General features: G+C 37.1%; 1 protein-coding gene across 3 annotated transcripts in view; it reads right to left on the bottom strand.

The window, feature by feature from the left end:
- The window catches only part of DLG5 (discs large MAGUK scaffold protein 5), a 107,996-nt gene that overhangs the window by 32,875 nt on the left and 55,673 nt on the right, over positions 1-19,448 (bottom strand). For all 3 annotated transcript variants that reach the window (XM_050712030.1, XM_035541114.2, XM_035541122.2), the window contains 6 exons: positions 15,575-15,718; positions 14,005-14,188; positions 9,284-9,543; positions 5,447-5,759; positions 1,725-1,955; positions 188-372 (listed from right to left, as the gene is read on the bottom strand). In XM_050712030.1, coding sequence (XP_050567987.1) covers positions 188-372; positions 1,725-1,955; positions 5,447-5,759; positions 9,284-9,543; positions 14,005-14,188; positions 15,575-15,718 — 1,317 coding nt within the window. The remainder of the gene's footprint in view (positions 1-187; positions 373-1,724; positions 1,956-5,446; positions 5,760-9,283; positions 9,544-14,004; positions 14,189-15,574; positions 15,719-19,448) is intronic.

Here is a 19,448-nt window from a genome sequence, read left to right as displayed (position 1 = left end):
AAGTACAGACCAAGCAAAGTGTCTTGTAATATGCCCTCAACTTTAAAGAGCAAACAAAAAAACTGATAGTGCAGAAGTTCCAAGAAGTTGAAACAAGTGCTAGCAAAATCCATTATATCCTAGAATTGCACTGACAGCACACAAGATGTTACAAACATCGCTCATGTACCATTTAACATGTATTTACCGTATACTTTCCCTTTCTGCAACGATCTTATCCCGCTCTTGAAAGGCCCAATCTCTCCTACACTTGGCTACTTCTGCTTCCTGGACAGCTTCCTTTAGCTCTTGTGACATTGCCTCATATTGTTTCCGAAGCATTTCAATTTCTTTGTTTGCTCTTTCTATGTCTAGTGTAGCAGAATCTTGTATCTAGAAATTAAGAAACATAGATAAGGACAGTTTTAAATATGCACTCAAAGAACCTTTACTGTATGTTACCCGAACTAGCTAATTCTCACGTTTTCATGAAAAAAATCTACTTACCTTAATAACAACTTTGGGTTAAAAATTAAAAACAGTTGTAATGTATTTCATTCACTGACACACACATTTATAGGAAGAAAATCTACATGAATAAGAAACCTTACTTGAAATTAACATCAGTGAACATTTCACATTGTATAATGTAAAAAACATTGCGTGCTTTTCTCCTGTTCTGCTTATCAGACAAAAATCTTCAAGGACATTCAGGAATTAGATATACTATTATGAGCAGTTATAATACGGATTTCCTGCATTAGTGTCTACTATTTACTGAGGGACAAGTAGATGAAGAAGGTCAAAAAAGTTGCAATGTTTCTTGTTTTAGATAAAAATTTAGATAAAAAAACTCTTCTTAAACTAACTTGTTCCTCTACCATTCACTATTTTGAACAAGAGAGATGATGACAATGGTAAGCACAGATGCATAAAGAATACCTGAATTTTGCAGCACAATAAGCAGAAGTAAGCTGCAACGGAAAACGTGGTTTAATTGCTTCCACAGATATTCATTCAGGGTTGGCAAATCCTGACAGTTAAGACTAAAAACTTTTTGTACTGATAAAGGGTTGGTTAGTATTCAGTAAAAAGAGAACACGTATTTCATGAAAAAAATCTGCTTTCATATTAAACAAATTCGTATCCCTTTGTTATTTCATGAACATAAAAGTGATGATACTATGCATTTTCAAACTAAGTTATATGAAAGCATTTACAATTGTATGTGGATTGACTTTTACTAGCTCACACAGGATGAGCACCAGTAAGAACTCATCAATTTTAAGAATGTTACTATCCACACAGAAACAGATTGTCTTTGTAGTAAGAATGCATGCAAATTAGAACATTTACAGTCATTTTATTTAACTTCCTTTGTCAATTATTAGAGATTACTAACATCCTGAGCAGGTCACAGGCATGAACAACACACAGTATAGATGGCAACAAGACTACCAGCAGGTAATAAGCTGCCTAGAATCCTGCGGGGTTACAACATTATATTAGCTTCTTGCTATTGTTCTTTTTAAAAACAAACTTAATATGAAGCCTGACTGTATTTCTTGCCAATACGAAGCTCTGTCACTAGTTCTTAAAGAAGAGAGATGCACTCTATATGTAAGCACTCTAGAGTGACTCTAAGCAAAGGGGGAAAATAACCTATGTGGCCAGATCTTGATCAAGTCTCATGAAAATGACCCTTTGAAACTAATAAGGAAAAATAAACTGAAAACTTGCAATACCTGACGGGCTTGATAGTATTCCCTTAGTAGATGGTCTCTCTGGATGATAGCTTCTGTCCTCTCTTTCCTGGCAACATCTCTTTCTTCCTTCACCGTCTCTATATCCTTGCAAGCTTGATCAAGTTCCTTCTGGGCCTCAGCTTTGTCCTTCACTTCATGACAGTATTTTTCCAGCAACTCATTCCTCTCACAAATTGCTCGATCTCTTTCTACTAGAGCTGAGTTCAGCTCCTAAAACAAGATCCATTGTTTGCAGTAGGTTAAGTACAGAAGGAAATAGTTCATCTTTGCAAATGGATATACACTGACACCCTAAAAATCCTACAGAGGTTGTCACCAATTTTCTGAAAAATGGAAGCAGAACAGTACTGTGCTCACATTACATACAAGTAACGACTAGCAAAGAACATTAAGTGTGGTGCTACAGTTATCACATCATCACCAACACGTCTAGCAAAATGATACCACAGAACAAAGAAGATACGCATGAAGTGGCATGTGTGTCTCATAACTGACTCAGAGTACGGTTACTTGGTGCAACTATGCAGGACTAGAAATAATATATTTATTTTAAGGTGTTACTGTAAGAATGAGGCATTGAAAAAGTTAAATTTCAGACTGCTGCATTTTTAGATGGTACAGCTCTCTAAGAGCATTCAGCAATGGCCGAAGTCCTTCTACATACAGGCACTCTTTCTAGCTGGAAATCATTGATATTTTGATCTCAAGAAGATTAAAGACAGCTGGTATCTGAAAGGCAAAGAAAAGAAAGGGTCCACATACTTCAAGAGAGAAAGGCACCATGGAATGAAGTGACAGTTCTGTTCTACCTTCATGGACAATTTGCAAGGAATAAAATTGAGAATTTAAAACATGGAAGACCATTTTATTTTGCAGTACAAACATAGTTGCTCTTGAGCAACGACAACTAATTAAGGCTACTCATTATGTAGCCACAAATATGTATATAGCCACAAAACGGATAATTTTGTGCTAGAGTAAGACAACTACCAGAAATCACGACTCACTTTGTGAACTTCAAACATATCAGCAAATCCCAATTAACAGAGCACTCAAGTTTGGTTGTGATTTTTTTTCTTTTTAACTGAAGAGAAAAATTCCTAACCCATATGGTAGTGCAAACAAATTTCAGTACTGTAAGCAATGTTTTGCACAGCTTAACTGTAGCCTCTATCAAAATGTGCGTTCAAGTGTATGTGCTAAACTTACAGAAAAATACTAAGTCTTTTCTAACATGCAGCAGAGATGAAAGTCACCACACTGTCAATGCAGAGGGAAAGCTGTCAGAAAGCCCTTCATTAAACAAGAATTTGAAGTACTTTAAAAAAAAGTATTGCTGCAATTTAGTCCAGAATGCTTGGTATAAAGTGTGTGTAGAAGAGCAGCCATTGCCTCCAGTGGTCAGTAGTAAAATTTCACCTCTGTCTTTTTCTATGACATTTGCACAAAATTACAATGCTACAGCACAGGACCACCTGCTATTTGGCACTGATTAGTACAAACACTGTTTTGACACATTACAGTGCTTTGGTTTCAATAAAATTCTGAATTTGTAAAGAAGTCATACGTTTGAATAAAGTTCTCACATCTGAAGACAATGCAATCACCTCATACAGGATAAAACTCAACAGGCCTGTTAAACAGAAGGGAAGGCTGACTACCAGCGAGATAAAACAGCATATTCTTCAGGATTTGCTGGAGCTAAAAGTTATGCCAAACCAAGGACATGACTGGTGGGAAGGGGGTGGTGGTGTTGACATCTATAACATCTGTTGAAATCTGTAACATCTGATCCCTAGTTTGGAATTTAAATATCTACCTAGGAAATGGACTCACCACCATCCTTCACAGTAACTGCTCAAGATGTAATGCTTAAAAATCAACCCCTTCTCAATTTCAGCAGCTTTTACATTTCTTCTGTATGCAAAAGGTATACTAGTATAAACAAGCTTCACAGGAGAAACTACATTTAAAACAACCTCAATGTGCAATCCCAATTAGTCAGTGGGCGCAAGGTAACAGTGTACGTAAAGCTGCTGTACATCAGAACAAGAACACTGCACAGTGAAGTAAAATTCGGCAAGCATTGGACTAGTCACTAATAGGAAAATCCCACTTATGTAGGGCCATCTTGCAGGATACTATTTCAAGTGAACATATCACTTGATGAATCGTTTTTTTCAACCTTTCTTACATATGCCTTGCCAGAGCTACAAAATCCCTTCTGCATTGAATGCAACTGCTGCTAGCCAATACAATGTGACACAGGAACATAACTGTTCACAAACACAAGTCTCATAGATACAGGAAAAGAAAAAAGAAAACTCAATACCAATATTTTACACCATTTAGCACATTACAGAAACAGTTATTTCTGCTTTCTGATGAGACTGTCTAGGGGGTAAAGAAAAATGCATGTCTGCCCCCTCTCAGCATCTCACTCACCAGTTCTAGTTCTAGGCCCTTTTCCATTCTCTATCAACCACCTGTTCAAGACGGTCATCCAGAGAGAACACCCATTTAAAATTGTCATCTCCTGCCTATTAAAGCACTTAGGAAAATTACTCTTAGTGCTGTGACAAAATATATAACAAATTGGAGCAGGTGTGCAAAGAACGAACTCATGTCCACTGTCACCGGTACTCCTTATATAGCTACCCCGATTCCAATGAAATCAATAATTTCCTGTTGGTTTACTGGTTTAGTTTGATTGACTGAGAGTTAGATAAAAAGCCCACTCAATGTAAAAGCTCAATTCCTTGGCTGGCATATATACAGCTTTGAAAGTTTTGAATTTTTAAAACCAGAAAATAGTTATTTTTTAAAAACTCTGATGCCATATGTCATAATCCATACTATGTCCCTCAACAAGGGTGTAATTTAAAAAAAGCTCTACGCCTTGAATTTTCATAAAGGGCATTTTGTTGAGTTGTAATGCTGTGGGGAAAAAAATAGTAAAATGAGATTCATAGGCAATGGAATACATTTGCTTTTATCGTTTTCATGCCAAATGAAATATTTGTAAAGCAAACATTGAAGTGAATGCATTTCTGCTGAAATGAAACCGAGCAGCAAGCTGTGTTTTAGGTATCTTAACAGCATTGTTGTAACAGTGTTGTGTTATTAACATTTCAAGAACATACTGCTGAAAGATATGAAGTTCAGGTTTCACACGCTTTAACGCATGCCTCAGTTCAAGAGAAATATATCTTCAAAATATCCTCTAACTCAACGCAAGGCAGAAGGAGGGCAAATGAGTACGAATATGCATATCAGTCTCAAAAATATTCATGCATTAATGCAAAGCCTGTGCTATTTTATCTATCATGTAACATCTTAAATCAGGGTAGATGGCATCCTGTGGTTCCTCTAGTAGTTGTTAAAAGTAAGAAATAATGGATGTTTAGACCTAAATCTTTAGAGACAGCATTACTTGAAAACGGCCTACGAAACTAACTTAGAAAAGGATGAATTGGTAATACACAGAAGAGCGTTAAGTCAAGCAAACAGCAAATTTCAACTGACATGCAGTCTATTTAAACATGGAAACTTAATAAAACGGACTGCTGTAAGGGAATGTGAGCATGGAATTTCCTCTTTGCAGTGCATTCATATTTTCCACCAGTTGGTCATACATTTCCAATTCTAGCACCAATAACGTATACTCACTTCCCTTCCCCATCAAAACAATAGCTTAGTACCTGTCTCAAAGCTTCCATCTCTTCACTAGCCACTCGTTTCTCCGAAGAGGTGTTCTTCAGTTTGGACTCTGCAAGCTCCAGCTCTGTTTGAAGCTTATCTACCTCTTTGATTACCTGATCCCTCTCACTCATTATGAGGCGGTATTCATTGAAAACTGAATCCCTTTCTTCCTTGTATTTTTCTGCATCCTTTGCTGCTTTCAGCTGCATTGTTTTGAACCTTGTCACCTCTGACTGTAATCGCTCCATCTCTCTCTGCAACTCTTTGTTTTGTGCTGTGGCGTTGCTTAGTTCCTGCTGTACTGACTCAAATCTAGAAACAAGCAGAAATGCCAGTAAGATACTTATTCCTCACTTTCTCTTTTATATACATTAACAATTGTGCTGTATAACCAAATGTATCCATTGGTAAAACACAACTGCAGTAGATATCTTAGACAATGTACAGTACTACAAAATAAAAGTTACACTAATTATTGCTTTAGCAATATTATCATGGAAGGCAGAACCTGTTTGAGGAACTGAAAAAATCCTAGAAGTTAGAATTACTTTTAATTACTAAAAAATAAAATTATATTCCATTATTCAAAAAAGGAATACAAGAAAAATTAATTATTTAATAGCACAAGCTTAACCTTATTTGATGTGTTGAGTTCCATTTATCTTAACAGGTACTTCCTTTCCCAACACACACTCCCAGGCATGTGGCAAGAAGAGAAACAAATGTAGAAACCAGAAAAACACCCACCTTCCACATGCCCAGATATATGCCACAAGATTGGTATCAGACAGATTAGAGAAGAAATAAAGCAGGCTTATAGTTAAAATGCAAACAATGGAACTAAAACAGGTAATTCAAACATGCCTATTCATTTTAATCAGTAGGTCATCCAATAAAACTCAAATGCAACATATCTTTTAAGATGTCTTTTTTAAAAAAAGATTGACACAGATGGAAAGCATATGTACTTGAACATTACATAAAATGTTTAATTTCTTTGTAGGTAGTAATTTTTGTATTTATATTGACAAAGCATTTTTACAAGTGGAAATTAAATTCCACATATAAGTTCACAAATTAGGCTTGAAAAGGAACTTGCTCTCCCCCCACCTCATACTGTTTAAGTGCGATTGCATGTCTAATCCAGCATGTTGCCTGACCTTTCCCCAGGGAGAACTATAAACCCAATTTCAAATATTCCCTTGAAAGCCTCAGTGAATTCAAAGGATTGCCATAGCATTACTGAGGCATCTGCCAGTAATTTCAAAACCATCTCCCTGCTCCTTTCGGGAAATTCTTCAGTCTAACAGACCATCAGGCTGGCAGTACAGGACTCCTAACATTACAAATTAGATATTTTTTCCCCTTTCTAAACTGTGAACATGAAGATAAAAAGAATATACATTAAGAGAAATACAAGTATATATAACAAATTTAAGACAGAAACTATGTCAAACAACCTCATTGCCATGTAAGAACCCACACATTTGCTAACTATTTGGGAGTCAAAACAAGGACAACACTGGGAGGACAGAGGGAAGAAAGAAAAGGAAAATAGCAATTTCAGGCAATTTTTGCCAAACCAAGGAGATGTCACCAGTAAGGACAAAAAAAACATGATAAGCAGCCCAACATGTGGAAAAACAGCCGCCTTTAGGAAAGCAACCATAGGGAGGAAGGACAGTCTCTGCCATAGAAGGCCATGCTATATTAATACAAAATTTTATTATATATTAATATATATATTAAATAGTGATAACTGAGGAAATCTTGAAGTTCTATCTGAAACACCACAGTCCCGCTTTACGTTGCACTGTCTCCTAAGGAGGAAATACAGGCAGCTGGATCACATTTTTACAGATGCCTTCTGCAGAGAAAGACCAATTGCAACAATTGTCATCAATAGGTTTTACGTAGCACAGTTTGTAGCAGTAAGAATAGAGTTTTTAAGTAGCATCTAGGGCGACCTGCTTTGTCTTCAGTATAATCAGACTATGGGCAGATCTGAGTGCCACAGCCACATTCAAAATGAAGAGAGACACATCAAAAGTAACGTTTGGCACACAGGAATTCACCTGTTTCATCTGCAATATATTCACTAGGTCAGTCATCTTGGTAGAGTTCTTACGCTGTGTATTATTGCAACAACTTCGTAGATAAAACAAAAATGGCTGAACATTTACGATATTTCTTAGGGCCAAAGACTCATTCAAAAATGAGAGCTGGGACACTAAGTCTTGTTCTTCCTGCTCTCTTTACAAGCAACTGGTTTCCAGTTGGTATTACTAGGAAAATGCAGTGCTGCATTTTATGACTCATTCATCATTAAACTGCAAACTCATTGAGTCTTGTATTCTGAGAAGTACACCCACTCAATACATGTATTAAAACTTTTTGTTCAGCTAAACAAATACAGTCTTGCTTATGCAGAAAGGGTATAAAACTTAAGATAAAGACTGAGTTTCTGTAATTAGTAACCAGTACAGAAAAGTCCAGACCCAAAGTCAACCAAATAGACAGCATACATTCCTGAAGTGCAATCATAGTAACTTAGCTGGCTCACTAGTTCACAGGAATAACGAGATCAATCCTGACATTCTTAAAACTGACCTTTGCTCAATATCAAGCTATATGTTTTTTTCAAGAAAGGGAGCTAAATCACAAGACCATAATACAAACACGTTGAGCTTCTCCATGTATTATTATTAGTATGGTTCCAGTGTCTGCTAATAGTACATACATTGGGCTTTTCCTCACTTTCAGGAATCCAGGGCAGTCTAAAGTTATAGGTCGGAGGTTGGACTAGGTGATCTTGGAGGTCTCTTCCAACCTAGATGATTCTGTGATTCTGTAACTTATTTTTATTACACATACTCTTTCAACTTACTAGTTAGGTCAGAAATATGCACATGCTATTCACAAGTATATTATCTATGCTCAATTTCACCTTTTAAAATTACTACAAGTCTATGAATGTGGAAAACAATACTTTTTTGGCTTTGGTCCATGGCAGTAAAAATATTCTCAATGCCTATAGATGTTCTTTGGACTCCTTTTGTATATTAGCATTCATTCTACCCGCTACAGTTATCTGTAGGCTCAGTATCAATCAGGACCAAAGAGAGGTATGGTGTGACACTGTGCCCTTCTGATTTGGCATTTGTGGTTTGGCATTTGTGATTACTATGATATCATAGCCACAGCATCTTCCTGGTGAACCAAGACCTCCAGGTAGCTGCAGTCAACTCTTCTGCCAGCCTGAGGCTCTGTCTCAAGAGTCCCCTATGGTCAGCAATTCTTATGTCACAGATGTTAGCTTGAGAAAATCTTCATTTGCTGATCATCTTTGGAAATTATATGCACTTTTTGAATATTTTTTTAAATATCTCTATAAAGATGCATATGCCAATGGACTCATCACTCTGAGTTAACTTGGAACACTAAACCTGATGTTTAATAAAGCTTTGGTTGTGTTTTATTTTGCTTTTTGATGGTTTGGTTTTTGCCTTTTTTTTTTTTTTTTTTAACTTGAAGGGCAGGATATCCCTTCTTCACATGAGGTAAACAATGGTTAAAATTCCTCACACAATTCCAAAACCCTGATCTGGAAATCCTTTTCTCAACAAAAATCATTTTCTCCAAATAAACAACCCCCTCACACCTTCTAGGCCCTTCTAGAAAATCGTATACAGAAACACACACTTACTCCACACAAAAGTAATAGCAGAGAAAAACTTTAGGAAAATATTAGGGATTTTACCACAGAAAAAATTTGATGCTATATTAGGAAAGATACTGCCTTCACAGTGTATTCAAATATCAAAAACTTATTATACCTTCTGAGAGAGGATGAATATTGCTGTTGAAAATGAATTGCTGTGTCCCTTTGCTTCATTAACATGTCAATCTGTTTCTGAAGACGTCTGTTCTCCTCCTCAGCCTGCTCTAGACGGCTAAGATCTGTATTGTGACTTGCTATCTTCTCATTGTACCGCTTCCTTAAGGCATCATAATCCTTCTTCACACCTTCTAGCTTGTCCATTGCTGTATCATAGAGCTTATTTAATATCTCTGATGACCCGTTTTGCTTCATAACCTCAAAAAAAAAGATAGATAAAAACTTTGTTAAATTTGAGCTGTAAAGAGATAAATAAGTACACATCTTTTCACTTCCCATCAAGGGAACATGATTTGGTTTTACCTAGTTTTCACAACTACTGCCCCCTCAGGAAAAAAAATCTGTATTTAAGTAGTATTCAGACAATGCAGTGATGAAATACCTAGAGAAGAATCTTGACCTTCAGACTAATAAAAACTTAAGTCAGGAATTGTATTGATAAGGTGTTTTAATCAGTCCAATATTTTTATTAAGACTAGGTATAAGAATATAATAATAGAACAAAAATACACCAATTTTAATGATCATTCTTTTTATTGATTAAGAAAACATGGAGCTTTTCCTTAGCATTACTGCTACTCTAAGCATCACTACATCCACTTAATTTTAACTGGAACCAAGTCTGCTTTATCACAATTTAGGGTGCATAAATGTGTACATCTCTCGAATGGTAATTGCTAACAACATTTATTAAACTCACATTGTTTTCGAATAAGTTCTTAGTTTGAGCAACAAGTAACTTGTTTGGTGGCCGTGCAGATAGCTGTAATCTAGGAAACGACCACGAGGTGGCACTGATGACAGACTGCCTATATCCCAGAGACATACACTCAGGCATGTACTTTAATATTCATGCAATATTTCATCTGAAAATAACCCACAAACGTTCGAGTTTCAAAAGCTATTCATAAAATATTAACAGGGACAGAAAATCCATTTAAACATCAATAAAATCTGACCAGAACCCTGGTTTCAAATTAATTTGCATTTGCATCAAATTAATTTGCATTTGCATAAAAATCTCGCTGTTAAGTAGCAACGTTCATTACAAATAACCAGCAACAACAAAAAGCCATAAAGAACGTCAGCAAATCTAGTCCTTCTATCTGAAAAGACAAAAAAGAATTTGCACGAAATTAAGACTGACTTTTTTTTTTTTTTTTTTTTTTGGTAATGTCATGCTTTTTTTCCCCTCCTCTTTTTGTACTTTAAATTGAAATTTGAACTTTATGTAGTGGGAAGAAATAGGAAGGCTCAAGACAGAGGTGCCAGGAATTTATGTAAGCTTACTATTAGCCTACAATACATTAGCCTACGTCCCCAACTAGCTGAAAGGGGGTGTGTGTGGGTGGGTGTGTATGCATGCGTGTCTTAAAAAGTTGGGGAAAAAAAAGAGACAGAAAAGCTGCACTTCATAAAAAGTTGCTAACAAACAGAGTAACCACTCCACAAATGAAAGTCAAATAGACTTCAACCAGACTTGCCTTTTAGCCATCTGCTGCAGAGTTGTGATAGCACAGATTCAGTACAGTTGGAAAACACTTTCCCTACTATGCACACACACACCATCTCAGTGACACTTTCAGGTACTCTTTGGCTCCTCGACTTCTTTTGTCTTACATTCAGAATAAGGACCAGTGCCTGACCACAGAAGAGCGTGGATGCCTGCGGACCAGAAACAGCTGCCACCATGCAGAGACTGCCCACTTTGTGCGCTGCTCACTGCCCGCAAGCAGCAAGTAACAAATTGGTACTGTCAGAAAAACGCTTTTGTACAGAGGCAAAAGAAGAGAAGTTCTTCACCCTGACGCTGGTCTCCTTTAGCTAACCAAGGTACATAAATAAAAGCAAGGAATCACTGCTCATAAAGTGGTCCTGGAACAAGGCCGGACTTTAGGGAGTCTCACCAGCACGGCTGATTGCACACACTTCCATGTCCTCACCAGCTTCAGCAGCATAACTTGCACAGAGCTGGACCCATGATTAGCCAGCGTGCTTCACTGAACCAATTTAGAGAAGCTGAAGATGCTGATGTCACCTCTTATTGAAGAACATACTACTATTCTGTGTAACAAACTGTAGGCATATGTAAAGTCAGATACTGTGTCGATTTACACGTGCTTGAGTGCTGTTTTTCCTTAAGACTACTTCCCAAAGCATATTTAAAACAGGTTTGAGAATGGAATATTTGAGAATCCACACAGAAACAAGCCACTTCTCACTGCCTAAAGCATATATATATTGTTCTTTTTGTTTGTTTTGTTTAAAATGCTAAATAATTAAAGAAGGACAAATATACCAGAAAGTTGATGAATTTTATCATTAATTTGCTAACAGATTTCACAAAGGAGTAAAGAAATACCATAAACAGGAAGCAGGGTGTCCTGGTTTCGGGTAGGACAGAGTTAATTTTCCTCCTAGTAGCTGGTAGGGTGCTATGTTTGGGATTAGGATGAGAAGAGCGCTGATAACATGCTGATGTTTTAATTGTTGCAGAGCAGTGCTTACACCAAGCCAAGGACTTGTCAGCTTCTCACTCTGTCCTGCCAGCAAGCAGGCTAGGGGTGCAGCAGGAGCTGGGAGGGGACAGACCCAGGACAGCTGACCCAAACTGGCCAAGGGGGTATTCCATACCATCTGACGTCATGCTGAACAATATATAGGGGTGGCTAGCCGGGGTGGGGGGCCGGCTGCTTGGGGATAGGCTAGGCATCGGTCAACGGGTGGTGAGCAATTGCATTGTGCATCACTTGTTTCGTACACATTATTATTAGCAATACTATTATCATTATTATTATTATTGTTATTATTATTTTCCTGTCTTAATAAACTGTCTTTATCTGAACGCACAGGCTTCACTTTCCCGTTTCTCTCCCCCATCCCAGAGAGGGAGGGGGGAGGGTGAGCGAACGGCTGTGTGGTGTTTAGCTGCCAGCCGGGCTAAACCACAACACAGGGGAATAAGGAAAGTCTCCCATTCAAAATCCCAGTATGAGGAAAAGTAAATAGTCCCAGATGGGCCAAAGACGATAGCTATGGCAACAAGAAACATTGTGAGCTGCAGAAACGTGATCTGGTCAGCTGCTAAACAGCAAATCAATGACAAGCCCACACTAAGAGTAACTCAATCAGAAGTTTATGCTCTCCAAGGCCACTGAAATGCTGTTTTGCTACAGCCTGACAATGGAACAACACTTCAGAGATCAACATAAACAGAATTAGACTAATTCAGATGAGAAGTGGCACAGACAAGATAAAGAACTTGGCGCCCCTTCAAGACAACAAACATGATTCACTTGGACATGCTGAGAAACAGAGTTACACGACTTTCTCATTGAGGGTAACAGATACTTTTCTCTAAAGGTCTTATCATGATGTTGATGTGAGAATTTCTTTCAATAAATACATATAACAATGCTTGAACCTCCTTTTGTGCTGCAAGACAATTTCAGATTTCAAGACAGTCTAAAAATACAACAACCTTCTCTTGAAGGTTTTACACCTCTGCTTTGCAGACTGAGAAGCTGATGCACAAAACTATTAAGCCATTTATCCAGGTTAACACAGAACATTTACATGAAACAGCCATTTCTGCTACACACAACATAACCCACCTTCCGAACGAAGTCACTAAACCACTTCGCAGCACAACTGTCAGAGGACGGGGTCACAACCAAATACTAACCTTCATTCCTTTTTGCACTAGCCCCAGAACACCTCCAAAAGTGCTACTCAGCAATACAGCTTGCTTTGACCTTTACCCCTCCTACCCAAGCAAATAATTATTTTTGTTTGCATAGGTTTTGCTTCTGAAGCCTCATGTTTGATTTACAAGTTTGCCCTGTGAATCAGCTTACACACAGTTAAATGGGATATTCTATTTAAACATTTCATGTTACTGTAACTGTTTTAACTTAATGACCAGACTTCCAGATGTGAACGATGGACTTGATAGCACCAGTTACTCCTGACTATTCCTCTTGACTTTCTTTCTCCAGAACGTGCAAGCAACTTTGCTCTTGAGACAGCCTATTATACACAGTACTGAAATGCCCGCTTCTTCCAGTCCTGAAGAGATTGCCTTTTTTTGCCTCAAGTTCAAAAACATTAATCAATCTGTAGCTTTGTTCTAACTCAAGTGTCTGTGACCCTAAACAAGCAACCTTAGTTCAATCATTGGCCTAGCATTTAAGATGTCACCAAAAATAAGAAAAATAGTCACTCTTTTTTTGTGACACTTTGAATAAAATAAAAACAAACAAAAAAACAGCATGCAAGTTTAAAGCTAGCCCCATCCTATAAAATACCTTTTGAAAACAGTATTTTTCATCTCTTAGCAACTTCAAACTAGGTTTTTGATCCCTCCTCCATCTACTTAATGTCACCTACAATATTCATCATGTAAACTTAGTTCTTCTCTGCATCAAAATTTCTTCATACTATTTAATATTCTACATCCCTTGTTCTTTCTCCATCTAGTCACAGAAAAAAAAAAATCGCATTCAAGATCTCATGCTTCACATTTTACAGCACTGGGGGTAAAAATAGGTTCTAGACTATGTGAGACAAAATCCAGCAACACTACATCTTTGGTTTTATTAACTTATTTACCAAAGGGAAAGCTTACAACTGCTTCTAGCATTTGCATTACAAGCTTACCAGCTGCTGCTGGCTGCGTAGATCTGTTATCTCTTTCTGATCCTCGTCATGAAGTCTTTTCATTTCCTCACATGACTGCTGGAGATGATTATGTTCTCGCACCAACTGTGTGTTTTTCCTCTTCAAGGTATCCATGTCCTCCTTCAGCTGTGACTGGTCACTCAGCAGCCGACTGTGCAATGTGCTGTCATGGCACACAGAAAATATGCTCTTAGAGGCAAATTTGCCTAGACAGATTCTTGTACTAACTATTTTCAAGTATGAGTTTTCTACCAAGAAAATAGATCAAACTAACTCGAATTTTCAAATTTGAGTATTCCAAGAACAAGGTAAGTCAGAAAAGAACAAATCTATAAGTATAAAAAATGTTTAAATATACAGTAGTACTCTTACACAGCATCAGAAGAGATGATGGACCTATACCACCACATCAATGCCACTTAAAAGCAACCAGATAGACAAACAGGAACTGTTTGTGAGCCAAAGATCATACTGGAGATAACAGTAATTATCCCACTCATTAACTCTCCTTCCTCCTTGGCCTCTCCAGCTAACCAACATACAGATTAAAACTAGAAAAATCTCGTTTCCTACTAAAAAAACAAACAAACAAAAAGTACTCTTTCAACTACATTCAAGTCGGTAAAAAGCCACCAAAGGTATTCCAAATTTCATTATGTAAGCCATAATTATCGAAAGATATTCATTCCCACTTAGAAACTAAATAACCGAGACACCCATGATAAGGCTAGCATTCAAATTAGAATTCAAGGTAACAGCCCAAAATTAGACCTAATCATTGCTTCATGAGAGCAAAACTCACTTGAACACATTATACTACTGCATATTAAATAAAGACTACTCGTTTGATACTCTCTTCTGTTGTTGAAGCAGAATAATACAAACTGGACTCTAAACTGATGACCAGCAGATATGAAAGCCCATAATTAAATAAAAAACAGACAGAAGCAATGAATAGGACAATTTTACATTTTTGAAATAGCTGGTAAACTAGAGAAGATACTTGATACTCCTTCCTTGTAAACTCAAGTTTATTTGCCTCCCAAGTAAATAAAACTTCCCTATTTGCATCAATGATTGATTTTTAAACTAAAACACAGACTATAATTATTCAACAATTGCTGCCTGTTTTACTGCATTTTCATGAATGCTTACAACTGGTCTTGGCCTGTGATAAAACTTACGTAAGTCAGCAAAAGAGCCATCACATCATGTAAGAAATCATGAATTCTATTCTCTCAAATTATATTCTGCTCTCCAGTCTGACAGTAGAACTACTGGACTGTAATTCTAAATCAGTAACTAGGCTTTCCTTGTCAGTGTCCCACCAAGTCATGAGGGCTTGCCACCTCAAATTCTTCAAAATAAGACACAGTCCATACCTGTCTCATTTCAAATAGTCCCAAATTGTTTTTATCTGATGCATTCAAACATTAATCTTGCAATTAAAGTGGAGAAATAATATAAATAATGGTTTGATTACCATGTTCTAATACCTTACAGCAAAGGTTGATTAACTCTCACCTTTAATAGCTTTACTAGTACTTACTGATAAAAATCTGCCTCTTTTGCTGCTTCTTCACACCTTTTTAGTGTCTTGGTATGTTGATTCTGCAGAGACTGAAGGTCTGACATGGCCTTCATGCACTGAATTTTCAGCCTTTCATAGTCATGATTAGGTTTTGGACTAGGCCTAGCGCAGAAAAAGAATATTAAGTCAAATAACAGCTTAGGATAAAATCCAATAAACACTGTCACACAGCTTAGGATATATACAGGCTATACTTAGGCTGTATTATACTTTAAATGAAATAGCGACCGCTTCACATCAAGATGCAACCACAAATAAAGATAAACCTGTACCAGTTTTGTACTGAGATATAGCATCTAACAACGAGACAGTTGTCCAACACTAAATCAAATGAAAACGGTACTGAGTGAGTCCACATTCATCTCTTTGGAGCAGCAGTATTATAGACCAGAACCGTCACTTGACAACCACAGAACACTCTGCTTCCCTGCATTATCATGCCCAGACTTCCAAGGAAAAAGCACAGAGCTTCAGTGTGAGTGGGGCTGAAAAGAGGCTCCCAAAGTCAAGTGGGGGCTGCATGGAAACCTATACTAGGGAGAACTCAATACTAGGGAGAACTCATCATCTTGGAAACAGTTGGAGGACCTTATCTACAGCTCCCTAGGAAAACCACAGCTAGGGTTAGGGTTAAGACATAGAATCTCAACAGGACACCAAATACATGCGTCTGTGACAGCAAAATTTGATGAGACTAGTTTGACCATTTACAGTAAGCTGAACGACATGAAAGCAAAAGTCCATCAAATGATATTTTGATTTATTTATTTATTTTAAGTATATCAGGGTAACTGGGAGAGTGGAAGTTTTCCAAAATAACCTATTTTGTCTGGCAATTGACCAGCATAGATTATGTCTAAAATGTGTATCCACTGTACATAACACCTCTATTTATATTAGAATATCAGAAATCTTTTTAAAAACTAAATTACCAGAATTATACCACCTTCTTCTGGAGCACTAAACTCTTCAAGACACTCTACACTGAACTTTATTCTTCCTCTGCAGTCTCAAATTTTTTTCACCAATGAATTTTCTACTTTGAAAATGAAGCTACTGACAGCTGTCTCTATGGCATCTCCCAGGTCTCATACCTCTAACAAACAACAAGAAAAGAAAGATATTAATTGATGTCTAATTTGACTGCTTATTCTCCTATCATATTTGGTCTGCTGCTGCACAGATCACCCTTTCTCCCTTTCCTTGCCAACATTCTCCCCCTTGAATGGCTTCACTGTAAGCTCTGCCTGAGAAGTAATCACAATCCTCTTCGCTTCATATAAGGACAGCAGCATGGATTCTGGAACAGAAATTCAGCTGGCATCTGAATCGAAATAAAATGGTTTTGCATGGCTGCAGTGCTGAGAGTAACAGAAAAATAAATAGCAGTCACATCTGATTCACAGATGCTCAGGGAATGTGTGCGAGATCTGAAGGTGCATTTTCGCAACCTACTTGTGTTTAGGTTGCAGAGTAGTAAGGTCTTCAATTTTAATTCCTCTTTTTCTCCTTCCTCCCTGAACAAGTGCTCCTGGGAAAAACAAAGGCAAAGGAAAAAAAAATCCCTTCCTCAACTGACATACTGTAACAACAATTAAAAGCCAAATTTGTATAAAGTAACATATAAAGTCAGATCTTCAGGGATGTCTTTTCAGTGTTTGCTTGGAAGTTTTTCTGTTTGTTTTTACTTCACTGTTTATGGGTGTACAAAGAAATACTTCATTCATACAGTGTTACAGACATATTACCATAACTATTGCAGTGTTAATTTCTCTTTGAAAATATAACCCAGGTTAGCGTAAGTAAAACTACCTGAGATGTTCACACCCTTGACAAAATCACTAAAAACACAAGTATTGATTTAAATTACTCTTTAGGGTGAAATCATTGTAGGTAGACATCATCTGTCCCCCAGTCATTAAAATGAGAATATTAATTGAAGCATGGTTTAGTTCAGCTAAATCTTTGAGTTCCATTAACACATGCTCATATTAAGCTTGTAATCATAAATGCACATTCCTGCAAAATATTTGTGCATTTTTTTTTCTAAAAAAATAACCTAAGCCAGCCTCAAAGCTATGGTGAGAACTTAAACATATCTAACATCAATCACATCTGTATTTCATATATTGCTGAAGCATAATTCTAAACAGAAATCCTATAAACAAAGATACCATGGTAAATACAAAAGTTAGCCTACCTACACAATGAGAAACAAACAACAATGCCACCAGTAACCTCCCGCACTCTAGTTCATCTACATGAAACAGAACACCTGCACTGCCAAGGCAGTTATGTCCTGCACTACTGTTTCAAGGGCTTATTAATCAGCACGAATATGGATATGGAACTAAACATTGGTCAGAAGTCAAAAAATTAACTCTTAAAATAAAGCAATCCATTCAAAACCACATAGTGATTGAATCTCATTTAAATAAGACCACCACAGTATAATGCTAAATTGCACCAGAACACACAAAATATTATGATTTCAATAAAGGAGAAGCACCAGTTATTGCTTTGAAAGCATTGGTTCAAACAAGAAACAAATTATACAAAAAAATTCAAATGCTATGGTCAGACGTCCAACTGTTGTTCTGATATTCATATAACAACTCTAAAAATCCTCTGCATCCCAAGGGAATCACCCTGATCATAAATGAGGGCCACATCAAGACTGACGTTTAGATATATTTGATTAGGATGTCAAAGCTAATGCCAAGAGCAGCTCCAACCTTCCTGTGGGCAATGCTTGACCAACAACTTTAAAACATTTTCATTTACACTATTAGGTCCATGAACAACAACAATTACAGACTGCACATAAACCAGTCCTTTCTCAAAAGCAGTTTTTAGGTGTTTTCCCTGTATTGCAGTTCTCTAAGGGAAATACTATAATTACTAACATCAAACGTAAGTATATAAAGCTCACCTTGATCCCACTAAATAGTTTAGTTAAATCTTTGCTTAATCACCGCAACACGTGCGTGTGTATAGTCACTGTCAAGTGATTCAAGCACAGCATGAGCAACCCTACTCCTGTCCAGCAGTGACACGTGTTAATCTGATTCAGCTCATCACAATCCACTTCTGTGGCTCCTCTTCCATTGCTCTGGACTTAGTCAACACCAGTTTTTGAAAACAGCTCTCAATTTTGCAACTGCCAGCCTTCACAGCCAGCCCAGCCCAGCCTACGAACGTGTTGCAAGCTGCAACCATTTCTAAGCATGCCACCATAACGTGTCAAGATTTGTCTCTACACCACCTGCATTCGGTACAGTGATTTTTGAAGCAGCACATGTAGATAGGAAAGCCAAAGCCTTTTGGCTTGTCGGAGTCACCACCTAAACAGTGGTCTTTCAGACTTGACAATTCAGGGTGGTAGCTGGCAATATCTGGGCTTTGACTCTTGGAAGGTTGACAATTAATTTTATATGAAGTGAAAAGACAAAAAGTGAAAAATAAAAAAAACTTTGTTTTGAAAAATAAAAAACTTTGTTTTGAAAAAACAAAGTGAAAAATACCAGCACATTTTCACAAACCATAGATGTATATTTAGATGAGAGCAGTAATTTCCTTTTTTACTAAAGGAAAACAGTAAGTCATCTAATGATCTTCTAATCATCTTCATTCATTTCGACCTCATCAAATACTTATTTTTTTTGGAAAGTAGCATCCTCCATCTAACAAACTGTCCAAGCACTGCACAAACACAATGTTTATTTTAATGAGATTTCTTTAAGCTGTAAACATGTATGTTGTGGAAAATATAAAAATCCTACATTGGCAGAAAATTGATTTGACAACTAAAAAGAGAAAACTGGGGCAGTCT

Source organism: Cygnus atratus, chromosome 7, assembly GCF_013377495.2.
Source record: "Cygnus atratus isolate AKBS03 ecotype Queensland, Australia chromosome 7, CAtr_DNAZoo_HiC_assembly, whole genome shotgun sequence".
Classification (NCBI taxonomy): Eukaryota; Metazoa; Chordata; class Aves; order Anseriformes; family Anatidae; genus Cygnus; species Cygnus atratus.
The sequence above is the reverse complement of the archived record's forward strand: the minus strand, read 5'-3'. Positions and strand labels throughout refer to the sequence as shown.